This window comes from Macrobrachium nipponense, chromosome 49 (genome assembly GCF_015104395.2).
Source record: "Macrobrachium nipponense isolate FS-2020 chromosome 49, ASM1510439v2, whole genome shotgun sequence".
Classification (NCBI taxonomy): Eukaryota; Metazoa; Arthropoda; class Malacostraca; order Decapoda; family Palaemonidae; genus Macrobrachium; species Macrobrachium nipponense.
Window position 1 is genome coordinate 17,856,576 of NC_087224.1, and position 20,958 is coordinate 17,877,533.

Genomic DNA, 20,958 nt, shown 5'->3' on the forward strand with positions numbered 1-20,958 from the left:
GTCTGGCAATGACCGGGACTGCCTGTAATGGCATTTTGTTCCTGCCTGCTTCCTTGAAGTTAGTGCACATGTAATATTGATGCTCACCATGAGTGGATCTGTCCACCAACCAAAGCCTGTTATTGCTACTCGTATGAAGGGATCCGTCCATTAACCCTCTTACGCCGAAGCGGTAAAAAAAAAATTGTCTCCCGTGTGCTGGATGTGTTTCAGAGTGAGCGCGGAAGCGGAAAAAAATATTTTTTCAAAAAATCACAGCGCTTAGTTTTCAAGATTAGAGTTCATTTTTGGCTCCTTTTTTTGTCATTGCCTGAAGTTTAGTATGTAACCATCAGAAATGAAAAAAATTATCATTATCATATAATACATGCGATATATGATAGCGCAAAAACGAAATTTCATATATAATTGTATTCAAATCGCGCTGTGCGCAAAAACGGTTTAAAGGTAACAAGTTACTGTTTTTTTGTTGTAATGTACACTAAATTGCGATCATTTTTGGTATATATAACACATTGTAAAACGATAAAAGCAACACAGAGAAAATATTATCACAAAATACTGCATGAATTCGTAACGCGCGGACGTAAACAAATATTTTTTTCAAAAATTCACCATAAATCTAAATATTGTCCTAGAGACTTCCAATTTCTTTCAAAATGAAGACAAATGATTGAATATTACTATACTGTAAGAGTATTAGCTTACAATTGCAGTTTTCGACCATATCTGACGAGTTAAAGTTGACCGAATGTCGAATTTTTTTATATATTTTTTATATGCAATTATTTCAGAAATAAGAAAAGCTACAACCTTAAAATATTTTTCGTTTTATTCTACATGAAATTGCGCACATTTTCATATATAAAACTCTATGAAATGCCTAATATGAAACGGAGCAAATATTCCGAGAATGGGACGTACGCATTTCGGAGATTTGTGGCGGAGAATCCGCAGCGCAGAGGGAAGAAAGATTTTTTTTTAACTTCACCATAAATCTTAAATATTTTGCTAGAGACTTCGAATTTGTTTCAAGATGAAGATAAATGACTGAATATTACTAGAACTGTAAGATTTGTTTTAGCTTACAATTGCGTTTTTTCGACCATTTCGGTAGAGTCAAAGTTGACCAAACGTGTTTTTTTTTTTTATTTATCGTGATTTATATGCAAATATTTAAAAAATGAGAAAAGCTACAACCTTCAATTATTTTTTGTTGTATTCTACATGAAATTGTGCACATTCATATATAAACTTTATGTAACAGCTAATTTAAAATGGTGCAAACATTACCACAATTCGCACGTATGATTTTTTTCGGAAGAGTTACCGTGCGGACGTAAAGAAAATGTTATTTTTTTCATAAATTCACCACAAATCGAAATATTGTGCTAGAGACTTCCAATTTGTTGCAAAATGAAGGTAAATGCTTGAATATTACTAGAATATAAGCGTTTTAACTTACAATTGCGTTTTTCAACCATTTCGATAGAGTCAAAGTTGACCGAAGGTTGAAATTTTGGCAATTATCGTTATTTATATGAAAATATCTCAAAACTGATAAAAGCTACAACCATGGGTTGTTTTTAGTTGTATTGTGCATGAAATTGCGCACATTTCCATATATAAAACTTTATATAACGGCTAATTTTAAAATGGTGCAAACATTACGACAATCGCATGTATGATTTTTTTCGGAAGAGTTACCGCGCGGACGTAAGGAAAAAGTTTTTTCATAAATTCACAATAAATAAAATATTGCGCTAGAGACTTCCAATTAGTTGCAAAATTCAGGTAAATGATTGAATATTACTAAAATATAAGAGTTTTAGCTTACAATTGCGTTTTTCGACCATTTCGGTAGAGTCAAAGTTGACTGAAGGTTGAAATTTTGGCAATTATCGTTATTTATATGCAAATATCTCAAAACTGATAAAAGCTACAATCATGAGTATTTCATTGTTGTATTCTACATAAAAATGCGCACATTTTCATATATAATACTTCATGTAACAGCTAATTTACAATGGTACAAAAATTATGTCAAAGTGACAAAATAATTTCAGAGATGTGTCACAGATACTTTTTAGTGCGGCAAGAAAGAAATTTGTGCTTGCGCGCCTGCGTAACGATTGTAAACAAAACAACACCTTGATCCTGAAGAACTCCCCAGCATCCCCCAAGGCGCGTGATTCAAAAGTTTTAGGCTGGTAGCACTATAAGTATTTGTCCGCGAATTTTAAAAAAAACTTTTGTAAGTCGACGTAAAATACGTCCAGTCTGTGTAAGAGGGTTAAGGGTTAACAAAGAATAATTCATACAATTCATTCAGAGATTATATACAGGCATACAACCTTCCACTTGGGTTAGGAGAGGTCGGTGAAAAATCACAATTTTTGAAAGAAAATTGTATTTTTCCTAACTATACAAACCATTGGTCCTTTACAATAGGAATTACTTACGACGAAGCTGGAACACGGCCGTTAAAATTCTTGAACAAGGTGGTTAGGTAGTAACTACCATCTGGTATGTGGGGAGACCCACCTGTCTGGATGTAAACCTTCCCAATTTGTCTTTTGGCCCAGGTTTCAGATTCTGGGGTGGCATGAGGCGGGCAGTTAAATATAGTTAGGTATAGTTAGGAAAAATACAATTTACTTTAAGGGGGCTGGCCGGCTAATGCCATTTTTTAAGGACAGTACTTTGATATTCATACCACTTAATAAGGTGACTTGGGACATCTCCAAACCACATATGATTTTCGCCTCTGACCTTCGGTTTTGTGACGCCAGGGCGATTTATCCCAAAAATAACCATTTTTCAAATTCTATCTCCTCCCTTGATATTTAATATTAAGACCTGGGATTACTACCATATATAGACCTGATGTAGACCTCCAATCAAATGAGGAGTTTTTTTCTAAGTCATTTTTTTGCTAGATATGAATTTTTCAATATGGTAAAAAAAGAAACCCTATAAATCAGGAGAAAAAAATTTATAAAAAAAAATACGAAACAAAAATTGGAAAGAAGGGCTCTATTTGATTGTTCTATAATGTCTTTCTGAGTTATATACCAATTTTCAATGTTATAGCTTTAAAACTAAGTGAGAAGATAGATTTTGAAGGTCAATAAGTATAGTTTTGAGATACGGGCGTTCAAAGTTTTCCTTCGTATTTCTATAAAGACAATGTTAATAAATAATGATTATTATGAATGTATATTTATTTTTGTGTATTAATAAACCAAAACTATTTTATTTATCATAATTTAACCCCCAAAAGACGAGGAGCCACTTTTCTGGCTTTCCAACTTTAGTGGCCCGATTTGAACCGCGCGCCAATACTTTCAGAGACAGATTTCTTACACCAGTACCATCTCTCTGTGCCGTAATCAATACTTCAGTCATTGGCTAATGTTATTACATCACAATGACATCATTAGAATCCCGTTACTTAATTGGTTAAAAGGTTTATGACGTGGAAAAAAAGCAAAAATTCCCGGGAAAACTTCAATCTCGGCGTTGGTTTTGAGTGTTTCGTAACGGGCTCTCGATAACTGTTATCTTTTATCGTTATTTTTGTAATTATTACAGGTTAATATGGGATAAAGACATGATAGAATGATAATATAAGTTTTAAGTGATAACAGGAATTACCAGTAATGGAATAACTCGTATATCGTATAAGTGAATTCATAGCAAAAGCTAATATTTTTTTGAATGAACATTGAGATATCATGGTTGGCGTCTTGGTTTCGAGTGATAATCTTTATCATAATTCTTATTTTTCGTTATTATTGCATGCTGATATTGGATAAAAACGAGATATAGTGAAAATGGAGTTAATACGAGCTGTAAGTTATGTAAATACATCGCATATCAGTAGTTGCAAGATGTTTTTACCTTATTTATTTTAGGTTAAAAGTTATGGCGTCCCCTTCAGTTTCAAACTAAATCACTGACATTTCATTTTATGAAACAAGTGATGAGGAACTTTCAGATTCTGATGATACTGATAGTGAAATGGAAAGCGACAGTGATGAGGATGACGGATCATCTTCAGAAAGTGAAACGAATACATGTGTATCAGGTGGTGTGTGGGCGTGCCGTGCCTCAATGGTGAGGATGCTGGCCCTATTCCAGTGCCATTTAGTGCCACCCCAGGACCTATGCATTCTCCACAGGCCGACGCCCCCTCAATTGCTTATTTCAATTTATTTTTTCCTGATTCCTTTATGCAGACTGTAGTCAATGAAATAAATAGGTACAGTGGGGCCTCGCTTAGTCGCGGATCAGCATTCACGGATTCAGTTAATCACGGGTTTTTCCTCAGACCACTTCTCAATCTATATCACTGGTATGAATCGCAGCATCGAGGGCTTGTCTGTTGTAGGCTAAGCCTTGTCCGGTTCCGGTAACCAGCAAATGCATGAACAGATTCACATTATGATGTTACCTGACAATAAAGGTAATACAACCATTCTCACCTTATATATTATTGGCATATCTTCATAATATTATTGCCTATTCATGGAATAATTCCACATCATTGACATCAACTTGTAGTTGAACGGCCAGCAGAAATGTAAACATTGAGTTACACTTAACAGCACCTTTGCCATTCTTAACCTTTTAGAAATGTTAATAGTAGTAGTGTAATTACAGTAGTAATAACATTTAGGAAAACATTACTTTTCAATTCGAACTTCATTATTGTTTTGGTATAACGTAATCAACTTCTCTGAACACTGCAGTCATACAAACGATAATTGTCATAGATTATCGTATTGTTGTTTGCGATCGGCGACGAAGCGTAAATGTAATAAAACCATTTTTACCTTATATATTATTGTCATACATTCATAATAAAACGCATATCTTATATATTATTGGCATATCTTCATAATAAAAAGCCTCTTCAAGGAATAATTCCTTGGGGAATGCATTTTTCAAAAGATAAAAATACACTTTACATGTTTACAGCATGCAATGATTACTTTATTTTGATGTGATTACATTAATTTTACAGTATGGTACTCTAAGCAGTACAGTAACTATTTTTTTTATCATAAATGTATATTCATTCACGAAAAAAATACGCATGACAACCGTGACGTCACCAAACCTAGTCTCGTTGGTACGTACTATTTTTACACAATGTGAGTGGTTACACCATTCTACAAACTACCAATGTATTTTTACGTAAGTATCCTCTAAATTCAGTCATAAATCACTTTACTTACTTTTTTGTGGAGCCCAAATACTAAGTATATCCCCGGAAAATTAACGAAATCTCGAATTTTATCATAGAGCAAGATTCACTAATTACTGTGTTTTCTTCTTCTTTTCATGACTAAATGCATTTTTAGGATACACTCATTTACAAATTTTCAAATACTATGAATGTTAATAGTAAAATTCTCTTATCTCTCTCCTCTTCTCTCTCTCTCTCTCTTTCTCTCGTCTCGTCTCTCTCTCTTCTCTTTCTCTCTCTCGAATACCTCTCCCTCATCCCTCCATCTCCTCTTATCTCCTCCTCTCTCTCTCTCTCTCTCATCACTTACAGAAAAAAACTATAATACTGAGCTATTATTCTGTGATTTACGAAACTGCTTCAATACAACTTTTATAGTTGACTAAATGATTTTCACATTATAACAGTATACAAAAGAATATCTTATCACTATCCATGTTTCATTTCTTATCACCATGAAAATATTTAAAATACAAATTTCATTGTGTTATTCTCCAGCTAAGCTAGTAACAGTATTCTCGTCCCAAACTGCTGTCTCAAGCTATTCAACAGTTACTCTCATCCCAAGCTGTTCTCTCTCTCTCTCTCTCTCTCTCTCTCTCTCTCTCTCTCTCTCTCTCTCTCTCATCTCTCTCTCCTCTCTCTCTCTCTCTCTCTCTCTCTCTCTCTCTCTCTCTCTCAATGAAATATGAATTACTGTATCATAATATCATAAACTATTATGTACAAAGTTAAAAATAATAATAATTCCATTAATAAATTAGTTTCTTTTAGCAACTAAATTGTTTTCCAAAATAATTCTTTTGGTAATAAACGTGCATCAGCTGATTCTAAACGTAAACAAAAGACAAAAATAGATTTTTATTGCTGTATTTTGCTGTTTATACATTAATGTTATAGTTGGGTGCTGTAATCATTACTTTTAGTTTGGTGCAGCAGCCAAATCATGAAAATAGCAAGGAATTGTTAGGTAATTATACTTTTGTTTGCTGATCTGATGAAGGGGAAATTGAAGATAGGAAAGAATAACTTTGAAACTGTATTGAATTTAGTTTAAGGTGATAGTTGAAGGCATATTTGGTGCTTGAACTAAAGTAGGCAGTTATAAACATTGAAATAGTGGTCTTGGGTGGGTTATTATTAAAGTAGGCAGTTTTAAAGCAATTTTTAGGGGGGGGTACCAGGATAATACGGGTATTTACTTATCACGGGGGTTCTGGGCCCTATCCCCCGTGATTAACGAGGCCCTACTGTATAGTAATTCATTTGTATCTAATAAGAGGGAGTATTTGCAGCGCCATCCACGATCAGCCGTTCATAATTGGATTACAGATGGACACACCAACATCAAAGAAATGAGAGCTTTTATTGGCATAGCTCTCAATATGGGAATTGTGAGATTACCAGAGATAAACGATTACTGGGACACTTGCCATAAACCAATCTCCCAAACTTGGTTTGGGGTTTCGGGAACATTTTGCCAGAGACAGGTTCAAACTGCTCTTGAAATTTTTGCACTTTGTTTCAAACAATGAAGAAATGCCTGCCCAAGACTCTCAAGATTATGATCCGCTTTATATGATCAAACCAGTTATTGATCATTTTGCACGTCTTCAAAAGACATTTTCATCCCTCGCAAAACATAGCCATAGATGAAAATATGGTAGGTTTTAGAGGTTGCACACCTCATCTTCGACAGTACATGCCGCAAAAAAGGCATGCAAGGTTTGGTGTCAAGCTGTGGTGCCTTTGTGATACTGAAACTGGTTATACTCATACCTTTGAGGTGTATAAGGGGGTCAGGCAGGAAGATAGGAGTGTGAGGGTTTCACTTACAATTTTAGTGATGCGTTTTGATGAGGCAGGCTGACCTTTTATATCAAGGTTACCATCTAGGACTTGATAATTATTTTACCTCTCCCCAGCTATTCCAGGACCTGTACAACATGAAAACTACTGCTACTGGTACAGTAAGAAAAAGTAGGAAGGGGCTTCCAAAGAATTGCGTAAATGCCTCCTTGGCAAACCAGAAAGTGTGAAAGGAGGAAGGGACCTCTTTTGTGTGTTGCATTCAAGGATGGTAAAAACCAACCAATTTTTCTTTCAACAAAATCAAAGGGGGGTTATTCTGACTATACAAATAGCAGGGGAAGGTGGTAACAAAACCCAATGTTGTCATTGATTATAACAAATGTATGGGGGGCGTCAACCTCAAAGACTCAAAGCTGTACAAGTATTTGGCTGAGAGGCGTACAGTCAATGGACAACAAAGGTGGCCTTTTGCTCTTTTTGGGACTGCTGTTCTAAACAGTTATATACTGTACATTAAGCATACAAGCTCCCAGAACAGAATGCCACGAAAGCACTACATGCTTTCAATAATTGAGGCTTTGGTTGAGGACTACAGACCGAAAAGGCCATCACACAAAAGAAGAAGCAATGCAGAGATTGCTGCAAGCAGGGAAGCTCGAATTGAGCCACCTTCACATGAGATTGCAGTTCCTGAAGATGTTCATGAGTTACATAAATTGCCCAAAGGTAAGCTGAGAATGTGTGTCGCTGGGCATGAACGCAGAGTACGCTCTACTTGGGAATGCCAAAAATGTGATGTTGGGCTTTGTGCTGCATGCTTTGCTTCATATCATAAGAAGAACTAAGAGTAAGTACCGACTTATGGATGTACATAATTTTTCCTTTCTTTTGTTTAGTATACTGTATCACATGTAGATATATAAATGAACATGTTCATGCACTCACGTTCTTATATATATATATATATATATATATATATATATATATATATATATATATATATATCTATATATATATATATATATATATATATATATATATATATATATATACCAATGCTTGTTTGTGCTGTGTTACTGAACAAGGCATATTTCACATACGTTCAGAAGTGTTTTGCGTTGAGTGCCAGTGTGTTGAGTAATTATGAATTAAACTACAAATTTTCTGAAAATGTTGTATATCCATCTGCTTTTGCTTTCTCCTGAATGACAAGTAAATTTGGAATATTATAGCAATGAGTTTACGTAAATTGATCAAGCAGTAATTTATGAAATTAGGATACAAAATTTGTCTTCACTAATGCTGGGAATATTGACCAAATTTTGGATAATAAAGGAAAATCTAGAAAAAATATAGAGAAGGGAATAATACGATTTAAAAGGTGTCCATTTCATATGGAAAGGTTCTGCCTTGAACTTGCAATTTATTTGAAGTGAAAATAGTAAGTAATAAAGAAGATATTAACAATAAACTACAAATAATGAATTGTGCGTAACCCGCGCGGATCAGCGTATCAATTTTAGCTACATACATACCACCCGCCGTTCAAATTTACCGTGTCTTGCGGGGGTTAATCATAAATGATGATCCCTTTGCTCATATATCGTAGCCTGGGGCACTGCTTGAGGCAAGATGGGGCATTCCTTCCTACGCAACTCTCTCTCCCCTTCACTAACTCGGCTTATTACAGCGAATTTTCTTCTTCTGTATGTTAGCTAGATGTTTTCCTCGTATTTTCCTCTTTGGCATGATGAATTCTTGCCAAAACAAAGATAAACAAACGTAAATGCAAGAGAATGTCAGAGGTGAAACTCGAAGGTGTACTCTCTTTTTACAAAGACAATTTAATAAATCATGATTATTATGAATTTTTCCATTTCTGGTATTAAAAAACCAAAACTATGTTATTTATCATAAATGAAGATCTCTTTGCTCAAAGATCGTAGCCTTGGGCACAATGTGACGTGTGCTATCAGGCAAGACGGGGGCGTTACTACGCAACCCTCCCCTCTCTCTTCACTAACTACACGTATATTATGATACTATTCTGTAATAATACTTGATCAATTTTTCTTCGTCTGTATGTTAGCGAGATGTTTTCCTTGTCTTTTCCTCATTGGCATGATGAAATTCTTGCCGAAACATACATAAACATACGTAAAAGCAAGCAAATGTCAGAGGTAAAACTTGAACATGTAGACTACTTGACGTCTGTGCTCATACTGAACTTGGATTTGGTAGCTGACTGAACTTAAGTCTCCCTTCTTGACTCGGGGAATGTCAACAGATGCCATTTCTCCCAATTTCTTTGACAATAATTATCAAAATTTATGACAATGGAAGAAATATTGCATTTTCTTGTATGGATCAATGTTTTAGGCTTAATGAGTTACGTTAACTAATTACCCTGTAACTACGAAAGTTAGAGGAATTTTGACAAAATATTTCGTAAACGTCTTCTCAATTGCCATATGAGGCTCCATGAATTTTTTCATGACTTTGCATTTTTCGCCCTATACCCCCATATATAAGGGTTCCGGCCGGCCCCCTTAAAAAATTGTGACTGTTCCTACACAATATACAAACCCTCAGTCCTTTACTAAAGGAAGACACTGATTGGTGGGAGGAATCTGAGTGAGTGTCTAGAAGTGACTGGAGTTCAGCACACCTGGGCTATTCCTCCTGGTCGAAAGAATGAGGAGTGCCCTGCCTCTGACACATTGATCAGAGAATAAGAACTGCAAGATCAAGATTCAGACTACTGGCCCTTTTTGAAATGAGTAAGGAATCGTATGACAATTTTCTGACTTATTGCTGGTGTCTCCTCCCTCCCCTTGCTAGAGGAAGGAGTGGTCTTGCTTCTATGATTGATAAAAACAAAAATGGAAACTTGATGTGTAGGCTTACCCGAAGGAAGGGAAGTACGTACAAGGATGAGGAAGGGAAAGGAGAGGCCAGCCACTCTCACATCCCTCTTACCTCCAGAACTGCACACCTTAGGCGAGATGCAACTTGTTCTCTTGAAGGAGCCGGGCAAGCAAACACAACTCGTTGAGCATCCACCACAGGTCCAAGGGACAAGTGTTCCAGGGACCTGTGGGCAAAGACCCAAAGGAAGAAAGACATAAATGTGGTCATAATAGAACTACATCTATCGTCCAACCCGACATATTCTTCTGAATGCAATGAGAGGAGCAAGCCATTGGCACTATGCACACTTGGGGGGAGCATGTATGTGACATTGTTATCTGCAGAGGAGATCTTCATGATCTCGCCAGGCTCATAGGAAGCCATGTCCTTAGACACTTTTCCATTGACGAGTAAGTAGCGGAGAAAGGAAATCCAATAAAGGGTGTCAAGTCTTCCGTAGGTACAGTAACCCATCAACAGGACAAAGTAATGATTGATCTGGATAAAAATATACAAAGTCCAAGCATAAGGAATCATGAAGGATTCGAAACTGTCAAACAGATGCCGAATGATTCAACATCAGAGACGGAGTCACGACATTAAATCCACCTTTTGAAGGGTGATGTTGAAGATGCCTGCAACACGTCTATCCTCTTCGCCAATAACAGAGAGAGACAGGATGTGGTCTTGAAAAACAAAACTGTGTCTAATGATTCTCGCAAGGGCTTTTGAGTCCTAAACCAGAGTCAAATGCCATTCAGTGGCCTGGGGGTACCGGTGGTGGCAAGACAGAAAAGTTTCTCATCAGTAGTAGAATCTCAACTGAGGAGAAACTATACTACTTACGTGAAAGACTACAGCGAGTGTGTATCCACACCTTTCACAATTGAATTGGAAAGAAGTTGACTTTCGTGATTCTGACCGAGAAAAAGTCCCGTCAATGACGCCAACTGGTGAGGACGGTTCTAATCTCTGAAATTTACAGAGGACTGAAAGAGAATTTCAGCTATTTCATTGCTGTTCAGCAAAAAAAGTCTATGCTTGCAATGATGGCTGGAAGTCTTTAGCTGTGCAAAACACGGATGTACTGCCTGACAAACCACTTCTTGTCACTGTGAAGATGGTTAAGGTAGGATCTCTTCTCTTTACCCTGGAAGCAGATATCAGGGCAGGCAGTCTTCCAACATTCACTCCAATTCAGGGTGATCAATTAGTAGTTGAACACTTTACCAATTAGAAAAATGTATATAAAGACAAAACCTCTATTTGTCTGAAAATCATTCTGAATCATCGGAGTGGTCTATGTATCAAATGAAACTAGGAAGAAGACTGTGAGACTTCTATAATTAGTCCAATGAGGCATATCTCTGATGATTCTCGTAATGGCAAATGTGGAGCACAGGACAGGAGCCATAAGCAAAAAACCAGACCCAACCAGAGACTTAAGTTTGTGATGGCCGGGCAGAGAGACTCGAATTAGTAGTTAACCCCACACAGAGGAGAAACAATACTAAGACAAACAAGACTCAGTGAAAGGGCAGTACTCTGCCCTTCACTCGACTCTGTAGGCTGAGTAGCCTGGTAGTACATTCCATCCTGGAATGTGTTTGGCTTATAGAGCTATTGAGTGCACTACTCAAGCACCTGCATGTTAACTGAAACAAGAGGGAAATAAACCCTCTTGTTTGGTGATAATGCCAACCCTGTGGTGTTGTTGCCAAACAATACCACTGGTTGTCTCAAAATCAAAACCAGAAACTCTTGGGAGGCACAAAAAGCTGTCCTGAGTTTCAGGGTAATTAACCCTTAAACGCCTAAGGGGTATAATAAAAATCGTCTCCCGTATGCCGAGGGGGTCTCGGAGTGAGCGCCGAAGCGGAAATTTTTTTTTTTTTTTCAAAAATTCACAGCGCGCTTACTTTTCAAGATTAAGAGTTCATTTTTGGCTCCTTTTTTTTGTCATTGCCTGAAGTTTAGTATGCAACCATCAGAAATGAAAAAAATATCATTATCATATATAAATAATGTGATATATGGTAGCACAAAAACAAAACGGTTAAAGCCAACAAGTAAATTTTTTCATTGTATTGTATACAAAATTGCAATCATTTTGGTATATAACACATTGTAAAACAATCAAAGCAACACAGAGAAAATATTATCACAATATGATGCATGAGTTCGTAACGCGCGGACGTAAAAAAGTTTTTTTTCAAAAATTCACCATAAATCTAAATATTGTTCTAGAGACTTTCAATTTGTTTCAAAATGTAGATAAATGATTGAATATTGCTATACTGTAAGAGTTTTAGCTTACAATTGCAGTTTTCGACCATTTTGCACGAGTTGAAGTTGACCAAATGTCGAATTTTTTTATATATTTTTTATATGCAAATATTTCAATTGAGAAAAGCTACAACCTTCAATTATTTTTTGTTGTATTCTACATAAAATTGTGCACATTTTCATATATAAAACTTTATGAAATGCCTAATATGAAATGGAGCAAATATTCCGAGAATGCGACGTAAGCATTTCGAAGATTTGCTGCAGAGAATCCGCGCGCGAAGGGAAGGAAAGTTTTTTTTTTAAATTCACCATAAATCTAAATATTGTGCTAGACTTCGAATTTCTTTCAAAATTAAGATAAATGACTGAATATTACTAGACTGTAAGAGTTTTAGCTTACAATTGCGTTTTTCGACCATTTCAGTAGAGTCAAAGTTGACTTAACGTGGTTTTTTTTCTATTTATCGTGATTTATATGCAAATATTTAAAAAATGAGAAAAGCTGCTACCTTCAATTATTTTTAGTTGTATTCTACATGAAATTGCACACATTTTCATATATAAAACTTTATGTAACGGCTAATTTATAATGGTGCAAACATTACGACAATCGCACGTATGATTTTTTCGGAAGAGTTACCACGGGGACGTAAGGAAAATGTTTTTTTTTTTTTTTTTTTTTCCATAAATTCACCATAAATCGAAATATTGTGCTAGAGACTTCCAATTTGTTCCAAAATGAAGGTAAATGATTGAATATTTCTAGAATATAAGAGTTTTAGCTTACAATTGTGTTTTTTTACCATTTCGGTAGAGTCAAAGTAGACCGAAGGTTGAAATTTTGGCACTTTTCATCTCAGTCTCATACCAAAGAACTAACTTACAGGTAAGCGCCTATACTTGGACAGTGCAACTGATAACAGACATATGTCGCAAGGAGAATATACAAGTATATTTGTTGGTTCCTGTTTAACGAATGCCAGCCTAATTCTTCTTCATTTCGAAAGAGAAAAGACTAAGGACTGGAAGCATACCTCCTTAATCTTTAATGTAGAGAGCGAAGATGCTGTTCTGAAGGGGGCTTCTACAGTGATAACAGGACACTAAAGATGACTGTTTATGGCAAACTGATTGTTCCTAAAATGGGAACACTGGTGAGTAGACTCTGTAGAATTCCTCTTATTCTTTCACCCTTCCCGGAGTAACCCAGGAAGTAGAGGGAAAAAGAGAGGAGGATTGACTGTTCCCACCTGCTCTTCTGTTGGAAATAGCGGGAGGGGGGTCATAGTGTGCACGATCATCAAGTTGAGGTGATGATAGCAATGCACAGACTCAGGAAAATATTTTCACCTCAGCAAAAAATTCTTCCCGAAAAGAGAGGAGAGGTTCTCATCCACAAAACGGAGTATTCTCTTCCTACAACTGGTTCGTTCATGCGGACATGAGTGAGAGTTGAGCGGAGCTGAATGCGGCAAAAGTTGGCGAGAATTTGCCACATCTTGCCATGCATCCGTCTTCTCCAGGTTCAAAACCTCACGAAGAGGACTGCACAGAGAACCACCTCCCCGACTCATGATGTCCTGTCTTAAAAGACGATCATCTAAAGAACTTGCAAAACACTAATACTACCAATTACAAGCAGGAGCGAATTACTAAATGACTCACACCCTTCTGCCTTGTACCAAAATTGGGTCAATGAGTCATCTCTCCAGTAATGAATTCTGGATGTAAAATCCAAAATTTGAAACTCCAAGATAATAGCAGCAACTTAATATGTTTTTTAGCAGGGGAACCGTACACACACTTGAGGGCCAATGTCACAGCTTGCTAATGAGCCACAGGTACAATCCCAAAGATTAGGATAACCAACACAGAGACACCTAACCATCTACTGCTGTGATCTACTACTGCTCACTGTTATCCTGCAGAAAAAGAAAATATGATTAAAACAGAAGGATAACACCAAAGGGCACTTCTTCTGAAACAAGAGGAGATCCCCAAACATCAACAACACACTTCCCACCCTTTCTTTGTCTGACAAGCAAGCAAAGTGGTCAAAGGAGAAGGAAGAATACCAGTAGAGAAAAAACAAAGGGCGAACCTCCAAAGTTTCCCCTGGTAGATTCTCCAAAAGAACAAGCGTCAATGTCAAATTCAATAATAAATAAATACTGTTGTGCCATTACTTCTAAAGCGCAAGAGTAAGTGATCAGGATGTGAATACACCCATGTTGCCGACCCCTAAATACACAAAGGGGAAAGGTGGCTAGCAAGGCTCACCACAAAAAGTGGGTTTGTATATTGATTATTGATATCAAACAGAATATTCAAAACAATAAAAGAAAGATCCCACCACGAAATCGTGATTACCGACCAGTCAGCAAGAGCTCAACATATGTCTTCATCGGAAGACGGGCGTAAGCAAATTGGGAATGTTTACATCCGGGCAGGTGGGTCTCCCTGCCTACCGGGCAGTAGTTTTAACAGCCGTGTTCCAGCTTTGCCGTAAGCAATTCCTATTAGTAAAGGACTTAGGGTTTGTTGTTTCTGTAGGAACAAATGTGCCTGTTGGCCTCTAGGATGTACAGTAACTTTCCAAAACTTATTTTAGGAAAAATAACATCTTGAACACCCAAAAGACAGAAAAAAAAAAAAAAAAAAATTCTATGAAACATCCTTAGCTAAATGAGACATCATTAGTATGTGATAGTACATATGTGATATGTAACACAAACTTTCTCATACCTTCAGTCTATCTTCTCTTTCAATCTGATTCATTTCCTCTCGTTGCTTTTGCTCCTTGTGACTCTTGGTACGTTCCCTACGCTTCTTCTCCATGAATCTACGGACTTCCGTGACTTCATAATTACGGACTTTGGGAGGAGCTGCAGAAATATTTTCTTGTGAAGGTTCCTCTGGAAGAATTAAAACTAGAATTATTATAACAAAGAAAGCAGTCATCCTTTTTTAAAAATCTGAATACTATAGTACTTTATTACAATATTTAAAATGTTGATTTAGTCATCCCATGGTATTTCACTGGGAAAGTGTACCACAGCTACCTGTGACTACCGAAACCCCCTCTAGAACCACTTATAACTGCCTATTTCAGTAGTTCAAACCCAAAAAGCCCCTCTAAATGCTTATAACTGCTTATTTTGATCGTTCAAACACCAATTACAATGGACATCCCATAATCGCAGGGAAACTTTTGAACCCCCCCCCCACCTTTTACAGCTAGAATCCACAAATACTTAGACCCCCTATAAAAATGCTATGAACTGCATATTTTGTTAGTTCAAACTCAAGAAAAACCACGGTTTTTATTTATATAGTTTATAACAGAAAGTGCATTTAATAATGAAATTGATATGAAAATACAGCGGTACCTTGTTTGTTGAACGTTTCTTAAGTCGAACTTTCTGTTTTTCGAACAAAATTTTCCAGAGAATTTTGTATCGTTTGTCGAACAAAGGCTCGTATACTTCGAACTGACTGATTATCTAGTTTATACTTGTATTTGATAGCCTACTTGGTCTTACAAGTTAAACTGTATTAAATTTTTTTTCCTTTATAAGATATAGTAGTTTAATGTATTCAACAAAATACATAAAAGTATATAAAGCATTTAATATAGAACTTAGCTTTTAATTAACGTTTAGCATAAAAGAAGTATAAAATCGTGCGTAACCGCGGTGATGTCACGCCCAACTGACTTGAGACTGAACGAGGGAGTGCTGATATGTTGAGGAGAAAAGGAGAAAGGTGTTAAAATATTACTCTATGTATGTAAAAGCAATAAGAATTCACATAAAAAAGGGAATTTCCCAATAAATTTGATATAATGGCCGAGCAAGACAGTCTAGTTGTAATATTAACAACATAGTAAACGAAAGAACAAAGCTTTTCACAATAAAATTTAGCATGAATGATTAACAAAATCATTTGTCATTGAGATGATATACAGCTAACTTGAGGTAGAGGGAGGGAGCGTTTATATTTTTGAGGAATAATAAATTAATGATTTTAAGTTATAGTGCGTCATGGTATTATTGAGGAAAGAAGAGACTGTAAAATCTTTACTATGATATGTAGGTAAAAACAGTACCAATTCACATAAAAAATATAATGTTATTTCACATATTTCACAATAAATTTAACAATGATAAAACATGAAAACAATAAAATGCAATTCAATATAAAAAAAATAAAGCTTGCTCGAGTCAGTGTTCGATGCGCTGAGAGAGAGATCAGGAGAGAGAGAGAGAGAAGAGAAGGTAGAGAGAGAGAGAGAGAGAGAGATAGAGAGAGAGAGAGAGAGAGCAGAGAGAAGAGATGAGAGAGAGAGAGAGAGGTTTTTTGTTTTTGGGGGGGAGGGGGGGGGGGGGGGGGGGGGGGGGGGGGGGAAAACGGCTCTGCTTCCCACTGACTTATCAGCTAGGCTGGGATGATTATTAGCCAATTTCTTTCACTTACACTTGATCTGCCCAAATCACTTTTATTTTTGTTACAGTAAAATACCAATCTAGTGACAATTGCTTTTTTACAATTTTTACTACTGTAAAAGTAACTCGGCTCTGTAATAAGTAAACTGGCGCTGCTTTCAGCTTCTGTATACCTTTGATTGTTTGTTTAAACGGTCTCCTCATGAAGTTATTTTATTTCTCTTTCCTTTTCTTGCATTCATGAGTTATTACTTGTTTGTTTGCACAGTAAGTTGATGTACTGTGGCATAATTAATCTCTCTTGTGCACTTAAGATCCAAGTATAAATCTCTCTCTCTCTCTCTCTCTCTCTCTCTCTCTCTCTCTCTCTCTCTCTCTCTCTCTCTCTCTCTCTCTCTCTCTCTCTCTCTCTCTCTCTCTCACATACTACTGATTCCTTTGATTATCCTTATACCTAATATTATGTGAATAAAATTGATTTTATTATCAACCTTTGCATACTGCTACCAATTTGGTTTGCTCAAAGGGTTCCTGTCTTTCCTCCCTCCATCCCCCAGCAAGTCGGTGGCATTTTTACGATACAGTTCGCAAATCATGCACAGAAAAAATTAAATTTAGAAAATTTTACTTCATATAACAATGTTTCGTTACTTTACACTCTTAATTTAACTTTTGAACACATTAATAATAGAAAAAATTTGAAAAAGGGGACTTTGTGGGTTGGCTGGAATGAATTATCCTTATTCGCTTTATTTCTTATGGGGATATTTGTTTCATATTTCGAACAAATTGTTTGTTTGTATGGTGTTTTAACGTTGCATGGAACCAGTGGTTATTGAGCAACGAGACCAAGGGCTTTACGTGACTTCCGAACCACGTATTGTACTTCGAACAGCCTTCTGGGACGGATTATGTTCAAAGTACGGAGGCACTACTGTACAGTTATTTATGGATATTTCTCATGGAAAAATACCAGAAAGCAGATACAGGGGTCCACTGTACGTATACCTTAAACTTAAAGCCCCTCTAAAACGTCTATTTTAATAGTCCAAACACCAAACATAACTTAAATTATCATCCTAATTCAGTCATGAAAATATGAAAATACGGTAATTGCTCTATGAAAAAATCTGTAAATAGGCAAATACAGTGGAACCTCTGTTTTGGTATGCCCTGGTTTGTACGATTCGGTTTTTGTACACTTTTTCTGACTGGTTTGGGGTGTATTTTTATTTGAAATATTAACCCTTTCATGTCCAACTGACGTAATAGTACGTAAAAATACTCTATCCCCTATCTATCCAACTGACGTAGCGGTATGTAAAATTTACCGAAATTTTTCGTACGTGTGGTAGGGGCATTTTTTTTTTATTTTCGGACAAGTAGCAATTTCCATAGGCTAGATCATACCTTGGACCGTGTATCTCGGGCATCAATACGCCAGCAAAGTAGTTTCTGTACTGCGCATGCTCAAATCCCTGGCGTAGTAAAATTCTCACAATGAAATCAGCTGATCGCACCTACACTTCCCTCTGTGACCCCAAAGCCATTTTTCTTAACTCTCCCTTTATTCTTCAACTTTTCCTCTACAATTTCATATATTTACAAAGTAATTTCTATGAAAAATAACCGAGATAGGGCTCTTCAAAAAATTGTTATTCTAGCAATAAATGTTGACAACGGTACAATTTTTTTTCGATTCGATCAATTTATAACTTCAAAATGAAACTGTTGCCGTATCCAAAGCCATTTTTCTTGACCTTCCCTTTATTCTTCAACGTTTCCTCTACATTTTCGTATATTTACAAAGGAATTTCAATGAAAAATAACCGAGATAGGGCTCTTAAAAAAAAAAAAAAAAAAATCTAGTGATAATTCTCACTATGCGCCGGGCAGAGCGCTATGTTTCTTACCCTCTTTTCTATCAATTTTTTCACCGGCTGGACTTATTCGTTTTCCATTTATTTATATGTCGTTATTTAGGGAATTTTATTGGCTTTCTCATGAAAAATAATTCATTCGCCTGACTTTCATAGTTTTTGGGTTAGGAATGAAAATATAAAAAAAAGTAAAGATTTTTTTTTTTTTTTTTTTTTTTTTTGTTAAATAACTCACATTTTTTCGTATTTAGAGGGCTGGGACTCTTATTCTGACTATTCCACCATAAAATACTAACATTTAGAAAAAAAGGACAGCAAAAGGAACGTTGTTGGCATAAAATTTATATTTTTGCGGAATTTTCAAAATGATAATTTTTTCGCACTGTCGAGCGCTCCCAGACACCTCGGATATCTGGGGACACAGTGCTCAAAACTAAGCGGATATGAAAGAGTTAAATTGTTTTAGTATGATAATTTAAGGTATATTTTTGTTTGGACTATCAAATGAAGCAGTGAAATGTTACAATACACAGTTGTAAGCATTAAAAGCCTTTTAGTTTAAGGGGTACTATTTGGCAGTTATAATTTTTAGAGGGGACGTTGGCATTTCCACATTTTTTTGCACTTCCTCAGCAGGTTTTGAAAGCTATTCTTGCATAAAAATGGAGGAGCACTGCAAGAGTGATTATATATCAGTGTTACAGCATTTTAATTTTCTGCATTGGCAAAATATTGTTCCATATAAGGGAAACAATGTATTTTAGTTGTATTGTAACATTATAGAAGACAAGATGGCGGCAGTCTGGGGTGAAAATATAAACAAACAAGAGTGGGAAGGAACCAGGAGACTGATGGTTGATGAGTTTGTGTCTGTGAGAGATCTCTCTTCTTTTGATATTTGTAGGTTGTAAGTCTGGTTGTTTTGTCGTTCAAAGTTTCAAGCGGGATTATTATACTGGGGCCCAGAAATGTGAACAGGTGCATAGATTGTATGATTGTTGCATATAAGAAAGATTTGGCTAGGAAAATATTCAAAATGTCCCACAGAAAACATCCACGAGTAAGCAGGGGTCCGCTATTATTAAAATTTTTGTGCTACTTAACCATGGCATGATCATGTTCTATTTAAGTTTGGTTAATTTAACATCCTAAATGTTTGATTATTCTTCACAATAAATTTCATACCACATGAGGCTCCAGGGACAGTCCAAGATGAAATGGCAAGGAATGTTTAGATCATGAGCTGACTAGAACCTTGAAGGTCAAGCTCTCTGGGAAGCCTTTGAGTTCCACTGTATTACACACCCAATTTTCATCTTTGTATGAATTTGAGCCTTTGGCCTCAAATCAATTTATTTCAATGATAATACTTTGTTACCACACTATTCCATTGACTATATTTGATTTGGTTCTCTACAGGGCATGTGGTCACTGGAAAACAAGTCAGCTAACAGAGGGGCTTCATCAGCAATATCACTGCTTGTTTCATCACTCACAACATCCTCTCCCTTTTAACACTAACTTCAGAAGTTCAAATGAAAATGAAATGCATTATTACCCTAATGGTACTAGTCTTCTTGCATTTTAATACATTGTTACCACTTTATCTATTTACTAATTCATTTTCTTTTCTATTTTAATAAGTGGTATCTCTCCTCTCTGCATTTCGCTTTACTTGCTCTTGATTCTTCCTAATAAACACCATATTGATAAAGAAACCCACAAAATCACTTTGTAACTTGTTTACTTCTAAGTATTTACATTTAGTTTTACTACACACTCGAGTACTTTCAGGCCCTATCTGTGGCCCATTTTCAAGAGATGTTTGGGATGTTAGCTGGGGTCAAGGCCTTGACCCAGGCTAACATCCCAAACATCTCTTGAAAATGGGCCACAGATAGGGCCTGAAAGTACTCGAGTGTGTAGTAAAACTAAATGTAAATACTTAGAAGTAAACAAGTTACAAAGTGATTTTGTGGGTTTCTTTTTCAATCTTCAGAAGAAAACTGAAAAAAGTTTTTGTTTGGAACACCATATTCTTTGGAAGCTTGTTTTTGAAGTCCATGGCCCCTGTGGGCTTGTTTCATGTGAATAGTTTTCATCTACTGAATAATAATATTAATAATTCTATTATAAAACTCCAAATATGGGAATCAATGCCCCAAAAGGGTGATTTCTAAAAACATTAAATCACAAACAAAAGTGGAAAATCTTGATCTAAAGTGGAAAATCTTACAATGGATATCATGTAAGATTTTTCAGCTCTGAATAATTTGTTGGGATAATTTTCCGCATGACTTAAGAGAACTTGCAATTGAGAAAACTGGTTTCCAATTTTGTACCAAATCTTAAAAATAACATATTAATG

At 36.1% G+C, this 20,958-nt stretch overlaps 1 protein-coding gene across 1 annotated transcript in view; it reads right to left on the reverse strand.

The window, feature by feature from the left end:
* Positions 1 to 20,958, reverse strand: part of LOC135205254 (uncharacterized) — a 157,271-nt gene that overhangs the window by 66,137 nt on the left and 70,176 nt on the right. The window contains 1 exon segment of the mRNA XM_064235604.1: positions 15,011 to 15,180. Coding sequence (XP_064091674.1) covers positions 15,011 to 15,180 — 170 coding nt within the window.